Source organism: Conger conger, chromosome 13, assembly GCF_963514075.1.
Source record: "Conger conger chromosome 13, fConCon1.1, whole genome shotgun sequence".
Taxonomy (NCBI): Eukaryota; Metazoa; Chordata; class Actinopteri; order Anguilliformes; family Congridae; genus Conger; species Conger conger.
In genome coordinates this window covers 9,449,461-9,464,323 of record NC_083772.1, presented here as the reverse complement: position 1 = coordinate 9,464,323, position 14,863 = coordinate 9,449,461, and the positions used below count along the sequence as shown (strand labels likewise).

General features: G+C 52.9%; 1 protein-coding gene across 5 annotated transcripts in view; it reads left to right on the top strand.

The window, feature by feature from the left end:
• The window catches only part of LOC133107713 (stAR-related lipid transfer protein 13-like), a 107,940-nt gene that overhangs the window by 73,643 nt on the left and 19,434 nt on the right, over positions 1-14,863 (top strand). The window contains exon 1 of one of the 5 annotated variants that reach the window (XM_061216831.1): positions 2,699-2,852. The exons of 3 other annotated variants lie outside the window; for them this stretch is intronic. In XM_061216831.1, the coding sequence (XP_061072815.1) occupies positions 2,735-2,852 (118 nt within the window). In that variant the 5' untranslated portion in view covers positions 2,699-2,734. Of the gene's footprint in view, positions 1-2,698; positions 2,853-11,399; positions 11,523-14,863 lie in introns of those variants that run through there. One more of the 5 variants, XM_061216832.1, reaches the window with a different exon arrangement.

Genomic DNA, 14,863 nt, shown 5'->3' with positions numbered 1-14,863 from the left:
TTGTCAACATTCCTTTCAAGATCATTGGTTGAGAGTGTCCCTATGTTGTGGCTCTTGGCAGCCCTCTGCTGGACAAAACGATAATTGCATAACCACTCCGCGGAGGAGAAAGCTGACTGAAAGACCCTTTTTTGTTTCATGCATTTAAATTTTGGGCACTTAGCCTACATGAGAGTCTTTCATCCAGATTTTAGACAGCCTACAGCCTTTATGTACAGTTTCCCAAGACTGCAAACAGCAGGTCAGCCAGCGGCTTCAGCTCGGCCAGCCGTAGATGATGTACATACTTCTCCCCCGGCAGTTTTTCTTTATCTTTATCAAATCTATCTGTATCTGTGTTACTGAGCGAGACAGTTTGCGGTGTGAGGGTGAGCGATGCCGCATCGATGCTCAGAGCCCGGGGAGTTCATACGTAGAGTACCGCCTGGGTGGAGTGCATGATGGGTATGGTATGGGTGGCCTGTAGCGTAGTGGTTTGGGTAAATGACTGGGACACGTAAGGCCGGTGGTTCTAAAGATCCGCACAGCTGTTGGGCCCTTGAGCAAGGCCCTTAACCCTGCATTGCTCCAGGGGAGGATTGTCTCCTGCTTAGTCTAATCAACTGTATGTCGCTCTGGATAAAAGTGTGTGATGGGTTTGGTATGGAGTGTGTGATGGGTATGTGTGATGGGTTTGGTATGGAGTGTGTGATGGGTTTGGTATGGAGTGTGTGATGGGTTTGGTATGGAGTGTGTGATGGGTATGCGTGATGGGTTTGGTATGGAGTGTGTGATGGGTTTGGTATGGAGTGTGTGATGGGTTTGGTATGGAGTGTGTGATGGGTATGCGTGATGGGTTTGGTATGTCACGCAGTGCGGGACTGTGTGTGGTGCTGGGACAGGGAGATGCCCTGTCTCTCTGACCTCCGCTGCATTCTCCCGGGGATTTCACCAGCGCTGCTTTATTCCTCCGCAGAAAGGGCCTTTCTCACGCTGGGGGCCTGCGTCTCGCACCGTCCCGACCCCCAAACAAAAATACCCCCCGACTCCACACTGTGAACTGCATCCTCAGGGAGCGTTCTCACACAGGGAGGGAGGGAGGCGCTGGGACTCGGTCCAAACGGTGAGGAGCACTCGGACATACCCAGTGTCCTCTCTCTAACACCCTGACAGACTCAGAACCCTCTCTAAAGCAGGGAGATCTCTCCTGAATGCGGCTTAGCTGAGAGTACCCCTGACCCCCCCCCGCCCCCGGCTCCCCTCCCCGCTTCCTCCCTTAGTGGAGCGCACAAAACAGCGATCAGAACACCCGGCGCTTTTATCAGAGCGGATCTGAGCGCCTTCCCGTCGAGCAGGAGCAGAACTGCGTCCGTGACGGAGCACCCGTGCTCGGGACTAAAAACGCTGGACTCTGCTCTGGGAGTGGACGCTGATCATCGGCGGTCCTGAGTTCTGGCGGTTTTCGGGGGAACCCGAGGCTCTGGACCCGTGCCAGACATCCACTTATGAGCGCGCGTGGGGGCGATGGCTCCCTGGAAAAACAGAACCGGCCGCTGAGTGAGAACGCTTGACGGGAAAAACGGGAAATTGGAATTACAGGACCCGGACGCCGACGAAGGCCTTTGTTTCAACACGGAGTTGTGCACGTACACGCGTTATTACAGGAAGAGCACACGCTACACGGGTAGCGCACGCATAATTACAGGCCGGGAGTTATGGCTCACATGTCTGCGAGCGTGTGAAAGCAGAAACGCGTCTGCAGTACGGCCCCAGTGCGAATGAGCGGGAGCTGTGTGTCACTGAGCAGAATGCACACACTCGCTATCGCAGAGAGAGACTTTACCCAGGAGTGCGCACAGACCCAGTACAGAGAGAGAGGGAGAGACTGAGAGAGTACAGAGAGAGGGAGGGAGAGAGAGACTGAGAGAGTACATTGAGAGGGAGGGAGAGAGAGACTGAGAGAGTACAGAGAGAGCGAGGGAGAGACTGAGAGAGTACAGAGAGAGCGAGGGAGAGAGAGGCTGAGAGAGTACAGAGAGAGGGAGAGAGAGACTGAGAGAGTACAGAGAGAGGGAGGGAGAGAGAGACTGAGAGAGTACAGAGAGAGGGAGAGAGAGACTGAGAGAGTACAGAGAGAGGGAGGGAGAGAGAGACTGAGAGAGTACAGAGAGGGAGGGAGAGAGAGAGAGGGAGGGAGAGAGGGAGAGAGAGAGACAGAGTACAGAGAGAGCGAGGGAGAGAGAGACTGAGAGAGTACAGAGAGAGGGAGAGGGAGAGAAAGAGCGAGGGAGGGAGAGGGAGACTGAGAGAGTACAGAGAGAGCGAGGGATAGAGTCCAGAAGGGGAGAGAGGCAGAGAGAGATCTAGAGTAGAGAGAGGGAGAGAGAGATGAGTACTCAGAGAGAGGCTGAGAGAGAGAGGGGGAGTAAAACAATCTGATTGAGAGAGTGAGAGGAATAGAGGGAGAGACAGAATGGGGGAGAGAGAGTGACAGAGATACTGAGAAAGGGGAGAGAGTGAGAGACTGACAGACAGAAAGGGGAGAGAGACAGACGGAGAGGGAGAAAAAGACAGACGAGAGGCAGTGGGAGGATGTGACTGAGGGGTTGGAGAGGGAGAGTGTAAGTGACAGGGGGGCGAGAGAAACAGCGGAGCGAGGAGGACAGAGAAAGTGAGCGATGGACAGAAAGCGAGGGCAGAGGAAAGTGAAAAAGACGGAGGGAGAGGAGTAGAGCGCTCTGGAGAGGGGACGGAGATGGACGGACGCCTGGCGGAAGGAGGGCTGGCGAGGGGGGACGCGGCGGGGCGCTGGAGATTTTGGGAGCCCGTTTCGCACGCTTCACGTGGACACGTGGAGGCACGGATGCCTGGAGGTACAATCGCCCCCGAATCTCTCCTGACAGCCGACCGCAGGGCTGTGGATCTCTCACGGCTTTACCGCTGTCGCTTCACAAAGATCTGATCGCGCCGGATAACGTGAGACCTGCTTTCATGTCGGTGGGCCAAACGCCAAACTTAAGAAAACAGTGTGTGATGTGTGCTGTTCCCCGCCCCCCTCACCTTTTGCTCCCTCTGGAAATTGAGGACTATTGAATCATCACGTTTGGCAGTTGACTCAGAGTGCGTGTCACTTTCCACAGGTGCTAATGTTTTGTTGGCCTCTTTGTTAGTCTTAGCATCATTAGCCGGTCTTTGGAGGACGTGCTATTAGTACTGTTAGCCTGTCTATGGAGGACATGCTATTAGCACTGTTAGCCTGTCTATGGAGGACATGTTATTCGCACTGTTAGCCTGTCTATGAAGGACATACAATTACCACCGTTAGCCTGTCTATGGAGGACATGCTATTAGCACTGTTAGCCTGTCTATGGAGGACATGCTATTAGCACTGTTAGCCTGTCTATGGAGGACATGCTATTAGCACCGTTAGCCTGTCTATGGAGGACATGCTATTAGCACTGTTAGCCTGTCTATGGAGGACATGCTATTGGCACCGATAGCCTGCTAAGAGCTTCAGGATTCAGCCGTGGGGCAGTGGGTGACTCAGATACCGCTTCATGGGCTAACCAAGTCAAAAAGGAAATGGCTTTTTAGTCTCCATAAGTTAAAGTTTTGATGTGTTTTTTTGTCCACCCACCCCCTCTCCCAGCCAGGCCTTTAGACACAAGCCCCTGAGATAGATGTGAAAACAGTTTAGCATGTGTGGGAAAATGGCTACGTTCCAGTGTCTGGAAGTGTTTATCTTCTGCGCAGCGGCCAGTGGGTCGCTGCATTATGAATTTGGCAGAAAGTTCTGCTGATTGATTTCAGTTCTGTTTTGGAATTTCTGGCCTGAGGATGGAGGTGATCCGGTCCCCAGAGGTTCCTGAGATGCTCTCTCTCGCCCCTTCCCCCCATTTTTCTTGGGGGGGAGGGGGGGGTTGAGGGGTAGGGGAGATGGCTTCAGGGGGCAGGATGAAGCCCCTTTCCCAAAGGAGGGAGCTGGGGGGGAGGGGGGGCGTGGTTTGCGTTCTGAGTCCCCTGGGGAGGTGCTCATGGCCTTGTGTGATTGGGTGCTCAGTGATAGGGGCGTGGCTAAACCAGGAATGTGCATGCAGGCTGCTCCCATAAGATCTAACACATGGGACACGCCCCGCTCCCCAAAAAACCACCCCGTCCAACCCCACTGCCTCCCCCTGGCCCTGCCCCAGGCAGCCTCCCCAGATCCAGACAGTATGTGGCTGATAAATGTCTTTTCTGGAAACTTCTGAGAGCACGGTGGTGCTGGGACTATAGGCTGAGCCAAAGCTGAGGTCAGACACACCACAGGAGCCACGAAACCCTACTGCCGAGCTGCATCAGCTCACACATCAGCTAGCTGCCGTAAATCTGTGAATGGAGTTATCGTTCGAGCGCTCTGGGGTTAAACACGCAGGACACAGGGTGTATGGCCAAGTCCTGCTCTTGTTATGAGCCACGGCTTACAGGAGCCCTAACGGTTATTCGCCTTACGTAATGCACGAGGGCCGTTACGAAACCGCCAATAGGATTAGAGCTTTATCGCAGCCCAAAGTTTATGTTTCTGGAACCTGAGCTCCTGTCTCCTTTTCAAAACAAGTCGAGAGATTTTTCCATTGGCCGGGTTCTCCAAGCATTTATGACATCACAATGTCCTTGGACAGCCACACCGCTGAGACCATCACACTGAGTGTTTTCATGCAGTGCAATTCATGTGTTAATTATACTGTACTCTGTGTGTGTGTGTGTGTGTGTGTGTGTGTATGTGTGTTTTTATGTGTGTGGGTGTGTGAGTATGCATGTGTTTTTATGTGTGTGTGTGTGTGTGTGTGTGTATGTGTACTGCATGCGTGAGTGAGTGCGTATATCTGTGTGTGTGTGTGTGTGTGTGTGTGTGTGTGTGTGGTGCGTGAGTATGTGTGTGTGTGTGTGTGTTTTCATGTGTGTGGGTGTGTGAGTATGCCTGTGTGAGTGAGTGAGTGTGTATCTGTGTGTGTGAGTGTGTGTGTGTGTGTGAGTGTGTATCTGTGTGAGTGAGTGTGTATCTGTGTGAGTGTGTGTGTGTGTGTATCTGTGTGTGTGAGTGTGTATCTGTGTGTGTGAGTGTGTATCTGTGTGTGTGAGTGTGTATCTGTGTGTGTGAGTGTGTATCTGTGTGTCTGAGTGTGCTGCGTGAGTGAGTGAGTGTGTATCTGTGTGTGTGTGTGTGTGTGTGTGTGTGTGAGTGAGTGTGTATCTGTGTGTGTGTGTGTGTGTGTGTGTGTGTGTGTGAGTGTGTGTGTGTGTGTGTGTGTGTGAGTGTGTGTGTGTGTGTATGTGAGTGTGTGTGTGTGAGTGTGAGTGTGTGTGTGTGAGTGTGTATCTGTGTGTGTGAGTGTGTGTGAGTGTGTATGTGTGTGTGAGTGTGTATCTGTGTGTGTGTGTGTGTGTGAGTGTGTATGTGAGTGTGTGTGTGTGTCTGTGAGTGAGTGTGTATCTGTGTGTGAGTGTAGGGGGTAGGGGCAGCAGTGCCAGCCTGCGGCCCCAGGGCAGGGTGTGCTGGGGGTGAGGGCAGCAGGCTGCACGGCGGTAGGCGTTGCCGTCGGAGATGAAAGCGGCGCTCTCTCCGGGCGCTCCGCTGAGGTGAGCGGAGTGTTAGCACAGCTGCGGCGGCCTGTGTGAGCTCCGTGCGGGGTGGCAGAGGGGAGCGGAGCGGAGGGGAGGGGAGGGGAGATTACAGCGGCTCCTGACCCAGCAGGCTCTGCCTCCGCCGTGGTCAGCAGCGGCAGCAGCTTACGGCTTAAGCCCCGACCGTATTCACCTTCAGAGGCAATATGCCCTCGCTGGGTCACCCCCGCGCTTTGATGTCAGGGGCGAGGAGGCGAGGGTGGGAGGCGGGAGGCTAGCCCCCAACGCCCCCACTCATCTCCCCTCCACAAAAATCTCAAGCAGCTATCAGAAAAAAAAAAAAGGGGGTTTGGGTTTGGCGATAAGGTCCATATGAAAACCGCTGCCGTTTTTCTTCCCGTAGACTTCCCCCGAGTTCCCCTGGGCTCGCGCGCCTGATTTTGGCGCGTTGTTTGTTTTGCTGTGGCTGGGTGAGGACACGAGTGTTAAACGAACGGCGACGCTAATCCGGGCCCCCCGGAGCGGAGCGGAGCGGAGCGTGTGCGGTGCGGCGGGCGTTCTCTGGCCCCCCCGCGGCGCCGCGTCGAGCGGGAGGGCGACGGAGACGTCGACGCTCGTGAGCGCAGGTGTCGGTTAATTCCGGGAGCCAGGTGTGACTGGGAAACACCGCCCTGTCGTTCGGAATGGAATGGCATTCCCGACGGTTTCCGCACGCTGTGTTGTTTTTCGCTCTCGCTCATGGACACGGGAGGCTCAGCTCCACGCGGGTTTCGGGGCCCCTTGTGCACCTGATTTGGCCGAACTGCATACAGTGCGGTCCGTAAGTATTTGGACAGTGGTGCAATTTCTGTTCTTTTGGCTGTGTACTTCAGCACATTGTAGTTGAAGTGAAACAAAGAATATGAGGTTAAAGTGCAGACTGTCATGTTTGATTTGAGGGCATTTAAATCCGTATTGGGTGATCCGTATAGAAAGAACATCCCTTCCTATACATAGCCCCCCCCCCCTATTTTTGGGGACCTAAAGTAATCAGACAGTTGGCTTTCCAACCGTTTCTGATTACTCAGGTGTAGTCAATCACTTCCTTAGTGCAGGAAAGCTTTCAGTGTGTAGTGATTCTAGGCTTTTGATTGCCTGGAGTTTGTTATTGGCGTTTGTCAACATGAAGACCAAAGTTGTGCCAATGACAGTCAAGGAGGCAATTATTAGGCTGTGAAATTAGAAAAAAATCCAGACAGAGACATAGGCTAGACAATAGGCTCACTGAAACAAACTGTTTGGAACAGCATTACAAAGAAAGAGCTGTATATCTGGAGTGACTGAAAGAATGAATCCACTTATGTCAGAGAGAACAGTTACCTGACACTGTATGGATGAGTAATACAGGCAGACCTGGAGAACAACATTCCCAGACCAACACAAGCACTAATGTTTCTAATGCTCCATCACTAAAGTGCTAATGCAAGGTCACTATACTAAGCCAGAACCAAAGTGCAAATCTTTAGAAGCACATTGAGATGTGAGACAAGTGTACATATGAGAGACAGGGTGGGGTGGAGTGTCCTGAGGACACGCAGTCCTGGGAGGTCTTTCTGACCCTGAGCTGCTCACCAACGGCATGAGGAGAGAGAGTCAGAGTCAGAGAAAGTCAGAGACAGAGAGAGTCAGAGACAGACAGAGACAGAGAGAGACAGAGAGAAACTGAGACAGAGAGTCAGAGACAGACAGAGACAGAGACAGAGAGAGACAGAGACAGAGAGAGACAGAGAGAGAGAGAGACAGAGAGAGACAGAGACAGAGAGAGTCAGAGTAAGAGAGGGACATGCACAAGGGCAGAAAAGAGCAAGAGAGATGGGCAGAATATATTCTTTAGAAAGTGAAAGGAAGAGAGAGAGAGAGAGAGTTGAATTGAGTATTTGCAACTAAAAGACTGAGGTCAGTAGGTTTGTTCAGTCGATGCAGGTGCACCCTCACTGGTCTAAACAGAGCCCGTTCTCCCAGAGCCACAGAGGGGCTGTTTCCGTCCCTGGTGATGGCTGGGCTGGGGGTCTTACCCCAGGGAGACTAAAGACCCCCCCCCCCCCCAGCCCACATCGTGCCCTGGATGCCTGATATCTCTGGTCTTTATTTAAAGACACGGTGTGTCCCCCGTCTCCTAGCGACGCTGCCCTAGCAGAGCCGGCCGTGTCCCGGCTGGGACGGCGTGTCGGCCGCAGCGTTTTGGCCAGTTCACCCCAGGCCAGACCGGGGGTCCGCCGTGGGCGAGTGGCGTTTTGAGCGACAGGGTGACGGGCGCTAACTCCGCGCGTCCGCGGGGCGCCCGTCCCAGCCGTCGCCACGGTGCCGGTCCGCTGCGCCGCGCGCGGGTTGTGTGCGCCGCGTGTTTCGGCGAAATTTGGCGGCCCTCCCCGCGCCCCTCCGGTGGCATGCTGCCTGTTGTCATGCATTGTGCGTGAGAATGCCGGGGAACGGCGCGGAGGACATGTGTCGGCGAGATTAGTGAGCGGCACCTCTTGTTAAGTTGATTGCGGGGCATTGTGCTGGGGATGCCGCCCGCCAGGGTCCAGTATTAATTAAACTCTTGTCTGAGAAGTCGAGGGGCTTTATTCCCACGACACTGGGACAATGACTCGAGGGCACTCCAATATTAATTAATGTTTGGCCTCGCCGGGAGTCTCCCGTGCGGTTCTTTGTGAGGGCGAGCCGCGGAACAGATTTTAACGCGCCCGCGCAACGCTCCCCGCCACTCTTACCCCGGACGGGCCCAACGCCACGGAGCCTGCGCTTATCCGGAAGGGTTTCCCAGTGCCGTTGTTTGTTTTATTTATTTTTACTGGTTTTTAGTGCTTTTTCCTGTTTACGGAGCGGCTCTGGGAGACTTGCGTACAGACGGGGTGAGTGGAGACGGTTCCGGCTGTTTCGGGGGTGAGACATCGGGCGTGCGGTTTTCGGGGCAGACCGGAGGGGCGGGAATGTCACTCCGAGCCGTGCGTACAGTTCAGGACGTCTGGGTTTCTTCCCCGTGTCGTGTTGTTTTAGTCAGGTCGTCTGCGCTGCACTGCGGGGGGGTGGGGGGGGCCTCCCCGTGCGCTGACGGAGTTGTCTGTTCCATTCACGTCACGAGGAAGAGGGAGGAAGACGAAGGGTGTTTGCGGTTAAAACGTAACCCCCCCTCCCTCCCACAGGGCTGGTGAGACAGTCACTGGAAATGGGTGATTCCAGGTGTTTACAGTGCAGCCGTTTTAGATAGAGCCCACCAGTCTGGAAGGTTTGTGTTTTTTGTTCACAGGTACACTGCCGTGTTGTCTGGGCTGATTCATTCATGGACAGGGATCACTGGTGGTGGTCGGGGTGGGGGGGTTCGGCCGCCTAGCCGTTTCCTGTAAATTTCCAGCGAATGGCTTGTGCATGTGGAAGTAAATTTTCTCTCTTGTTATTTCATGGAAGGTTGAGTGCTCTTAAGGCAGATCGCGTTAAGTGGTTTATAAAGTCTCCTGACGTCAGTTCGCGTCTGCCTTGGGTAACACAACACCTTGGCATGCACTCTGTTGCACCCAAAAGAGGGCAAACGCAGCGGCGTTAGGAGTCATATCCCGTATCTGCAATAACACTTATGAGCCAGGCTGTAATTTTACACTGTCGGGGCTAATTTATAACGACTGTTGTGCGCACTGGAATGAGTTAGGGGGCCTTTACCGTAACCTCGCTGTGTAATGAAAACGAGCGCTCCTGGTGTGTCGTCCTTTTGTGATTGTTCCTCCCCGGAATGAATGAGTTTGACTTCGGCTGGGGCCCCCCCAAGGTACAGTGACCCCTCGGGTCCCGGAGGTCGACCTTTTCCCTTCGCATGTTCCCCCACTCCTCTCTGTTCTATTGCAGTTATTTCCACGTTCCTGTTGAAGTTTGGAATAAGGAATTGCGTTTTTATTACACTCGCGCTAAAACTTAGCGTATGTTTTCCATCCATGAAAGCATTGTTCAGCCCGCATTAAGAATGTTCTGTTTTAATCCCCTAAGAATGCAAAGGCAGTCAGGGAACCACTGTAATAAGCAGCTAAACAGGAAAACATTCTTTTTCAAAAAAATGTCTGGAAAAGTCAGTCAGTGTCTGGCTAATGATGTGTTTGTGGCTTTTCTTTCTCCTCCTTGTGGAATGAAAATCCCCTGAATGACTGATACCTTCTCTTCAGGTGTCTGTGCTTTGTTCTGGTTGGGCAGCTTCTGAGCCTTACAGTCTTCTGTCTTCTGGACCGCGGTTACAGCTGTCACGACTGGTGACGACTGTCTCACACATACCGACACACACACACACACACACACACACACACACACACACAGACACACACACACACACAGACACACACACACATACACACAGACACACACACACACACACACACACACACACACACACACACACACACACATACACACAGACACACACACACACACACACACATACACACACATACAGACACAGACACACAGACACACACACACACTCAGCTATACACACACTCCGCACACATGCACACACACACACACAGATGCACACACCTTACACATGCACACATACAGACACAGACACACACACACACATACACACAGCTATACACACACACACACACACACACACATACACACAGACACACACACACACACACGCGCACACACACAGACACACATACACACACAGACACACATAGACACACATACACACTCAGCTATACACACACTCCGCACACATGCACACACACACACACACACACAGATGCACACACCTTACACATGCACACATACAGACACAGACACACACACACACAGACACACATACACACATACACACAGCTATACACACACTCCACACACATGCACACACACACAGATACACACACCATACACATGAACACACACACACACACAGACACACATGCACACACACACACAAACACACATAGACACGCAGACACAGGTACACACACACACACACATGCAGACACAGGTACACACACACAGACACAGGATCAGTCACACAGATGTGTGTATGAATGAGCAGATGGGCTGCAGAGAGGCTCAGGGGGTCTGCAGAGTGACTCAGTGCTGCTGGTTGCCTGGTGTTGTGTCCTGTTTTTCCCACTCTGTAGCTGAGTAGCTGCAATAACATCTGCCCCAACCCTGCCCACACACACACACACACACACACACACACTCACCGACACACACATACAGACATGCACACACCGGCACACACGCACCGACATGCTCACACCGGCACACACAGACACACACGCACACACACAGACACATACATACAGACACGCACATACAGACATGCACACACCAGCACACACAGACACACACACACACCCACACACACATACAGACACATACATACAGACACGCACATACAGACATGCACACACCAGCACACACAGACACACACACACACCCACACACACATACAGACACGCACATACAGACATGCACACACCGGCACTGTGGGGGAGACTGTGGGGGTCTGCATTAGGGCAGGCGGTCTGATCAGGTCTGACCAAAGAGCAGGGACACAGAGATGAGCTCTCTCTGTGCTGCAGGAACAGTGCCCCCGCTGTCCTCCGCAGAAAACAGAGAGAGAGAGAGAGGGGGAAGAAAAGAGAAGGGTACAGGGAGGTGTGTGAGAGGGCCGGGGTGCGGGCTGGGGCGGGACTGGCCGGGGAGAGAGAGGGAGGAAGGGGGATTTCAGGGGCTGAGATGGGGGGGTGGGCGGGTTTGGCGGGGGTGGCAGCTGGGATTTGGCGGAGCAGGGATCAGTTCCTCTTCACAGTCGGGTGGAAATTCTGGGAGCTGTGGGAATGGAGATGCTCTGACTTTTCAGCGCTGGGAAAAGCCAGCAGTACGGAGGTGTGTGCCTCGGCATGAGCGTACGATGAAAATATCAAGTGAGTACAGCCTCCTTTTCCCACAGAGGAGACGAAACTATTTACCTTTTAAACGTGATTCATATGAGAAGCTTGCCTGCGCGTCTTTAATTGAAGGAAGATGTGCGAGAATACAATGACTGGGTTTAATAGGTGGATGGTGGTGCATCAAAATTCTCAAGTAATTACAGTTTAAGTGTTTTAAGTTTTGGGATGATGAATTCATGAGTTATTCAGATCGTTCTTTGTTGATTGTCTCGCGGGATAAGTGTTTCATTTCATGCTGATTCACACGCTGTAATACCCAACAAACTGTCAAAATATAATTACTCTTGCTTATTGCCGTAGTGAATGTAATTTGGAATGTTTGTTGGTTGAAACTCTTCTGTTTCGTTTGAGCAAGGAGGTTCAGTTCTCAGTCTTAGTCTGCTTGTTTATGGGAAACCCACCATGTTGTTTCCCCTTCAACATGATTGCTTTGGTATTGTCAGGTGTGAATCAATGGGCTTCCGACACAGATCTGTGTTTTTTTGCTTCTTTTTCGTCTCTGTGTTCCTGTTGGAAACAGGCGGCAGTGTGCCCGTGGTTAGCCTTTCTTGGCGTTGCTTCAGACCCGGAGGACGGTGCCAGCTCAGAGCTGCTGTTAAAACCGTCCGCAGCTGGAGCGTCTCAAACTGGGGACCGCGTGTGCCCCTGGAGCGTTTCAAACCGAGGACCGTGTGTGTCCCCCTGGTCAAACTGAGGACCGTGTGTGCCCCTGGTCAAACTGAGGACCGTGTGTGCCCCTGGTGAAACTGAGGACCGTGTGTCCCCCTGGTCAAACTGAGGACCGTGTGTGCCCCTGGTCAAACTGAGGACCGTGTGTGCCCCTGGTGAAACTGAGGACCGTGTGTGTCCCTGGTCAAACTGAGGACTGTGTGTGTCCCTGGTCAAACTGAGGACCGCGTGTGCCCCTGGTCAAACTGAGGACCGTGTGTGTCCCTGGTCAAACTGAGGACCGTGTGTGTCCCTGGTCAAACTGAGGACCGCGTGTGCCCCTGGTCAAACTGAGGACCGCGTGTGTCCCTGGCCTGCTGTTACCTTCCCGAGGAATGCGCTTCCCGTTGCATAACGGTGTGTTCTATATGCATTACATAAGGGGGGCTCTGTGAGGTAGCCCCCCCCGCCCCCCCCAGGCGGGGTTTGGCTCACACGCGTGTTGGGAACACACCGCTGTCTGGTTTCCGGGCCTTTGTGACGAGTTTGTACCGTGTTACTCTCCCCTTTGTGGAAGTGCAATCTTACACTGTACACAGTTTAAAGGTTTATTCCGGGGCACTCAAAGACAACCACCACCACCACCCCCCGCCCCCTCCACCTCACCCCACCCCCCCACGCCTGGCAACACGCCAGCCCCCCCCCCCCCGGCCTCTCCTCCCCGAGGTTCCCTGGGAAAAGCGTAGCGTAACACGGAGCCGCGGATAGTGTTACGGAATGCGGGACGCGGAGGAATTCCCGCCGCGGGGGTTGCGGCACTCGCAGGCCTGCTGGCGCTCCGGGCCGGTCCTGCCGGCCTCACCACCGTGCCCACCGCCCGCTTTAAGGTCCGGGGCCCGTCCGGAAGCACGTCCTCCTTACCTGTCCCTGACCCGTGTAAACCTGTCTGCTTAGCCTGCCTCGCTCTCTCTCTCGCTCTCTCTCTCCCTCGGGAGAGAAATGCATCAGAGATGTTTTTTTTTTTTTTTTCATGCGTTACTCCTCTTATGTAGGGCTGAGGTTGGGCGGATGTTGTTGATTAGTGCTGTTTTTGTTGTGGAAGGCAAACCGTGAAATCTGCTACCCGAGGAAACTTCAGTCTCGCTAATATTAATTTAGCTGCCGGCTAGGTGTTTACTGAGCTGGCTTGTCCTATGGCCTGAGTGCTGTCGTACAGTCGTACAGTCGGGGTGGGGGACAGATTAAATTACCCTGAAAGGTTATTGCTGTCATCATGAAGCTGATGTATGACACTCCAGATGGATCGGGCTGTGAGAAGGCTCTTCCTTATGTGCCACCCAATACGTGCCCGTGCGTGGGAGGAACACAAAGCCTCCCGGTGCATTATGGGAGGTCTGCTGTGAACCGGTGGAGGCTTTGTTTTGGGTGCTGCAGTGGGGTATGGGGCGGAGACTGGCCCCTTTTGTTCCCCGCTGGTCCGTGATATTTAAACTTGAGACCCGTCCTGGGATCCAGGAGCCACTCCAGGTGTCGGGGAGAGGACTGTGTGCGCTCGTCCTGGAGTGGCAACAGCTCTCGAGCTTCCTGCAAATGCACAGGAACACTGAGCGTGTGGTCTGGGCTGATTCATTCACTCCGCCGTTTGACGGACAGCTGTGTGTGCCGTGTCTCTCCTCCCCACTCTGGGCTCAGGTGAGGATCATGTCCACTCTTTCTCAGGGAACAAGTCACTTCTTTTTAACCATCAAACTGAACATAACTGTGGAAATGTATGACACTACTTTTGTCATTTGTAATGTGTTATTTTTTTTTTTCGAAGTTATCTATGTATTCATAAAATAACTGCTGACGATGAATGATTGTAAATACAGAAATTGTGGAAGCCGTGTATCTCTCGCTGCTTGAAATCATCCTGATTGGTGCTGTGATTATAGACTGTCTGTAGCTGCTGTACTGCCCGTGCTGGTCCTCCTGCAATACCTTCATTGCTCTTCAATATGCACAACTGAGCATCTTCTTCAGCACTTCTGTGTCGTCTCAAAAATATCATTGAGTTAATTAAGACTATTTATAGTCTCAGAAATGTTAATGAGTTAATGAAGACTATTTATAGTCACGCAAATGTTAACGAGTTAATGAAGAATAATTACAATACAGGTGCTGGCTTTCTGAATCTCACTCGCTACAGGAAGTTATATTTCCTCTCTTCAGCTGGTGTCATTAGCAGGAATGGTATGGATGTACCGTGCAAGTTTGAAGGTGTGCTTCATATTAGTGCTGTGTTCCTCTCTCTGTAGCAGAACCCAGTGTTCCTCTCTGTAGCAGAACCCAGTGTCCCTCTCTCTGTAGCAGAACCCAGTGTTCCTCTCTGTAGCAGAACCCAGTGTCCCTCTCTCTGTAGCAGAACCCAGTGTTACTCTCTCTGTAGCAGAACCCAGTGTTCCTCTCTGTAGCAGAACCCAGTGTTCCTCTCTGTAGCAGAACCCAGTGTTACTCTCTGTAGCAGAACCCAGTGTTCCTCTCTGTAGCAGAACCCAGTGTCCCTCTCTCTGCAGCAGAACCCAGGGTCCCTCTCTGTAGCAGAACCCAGGGTCCCTCTCTGTAGCAGAACCCAGGGTCCCTCTCTGTAGCAGAACCCAGGGTCCCTCTCTGTAGCAGAACCCAGT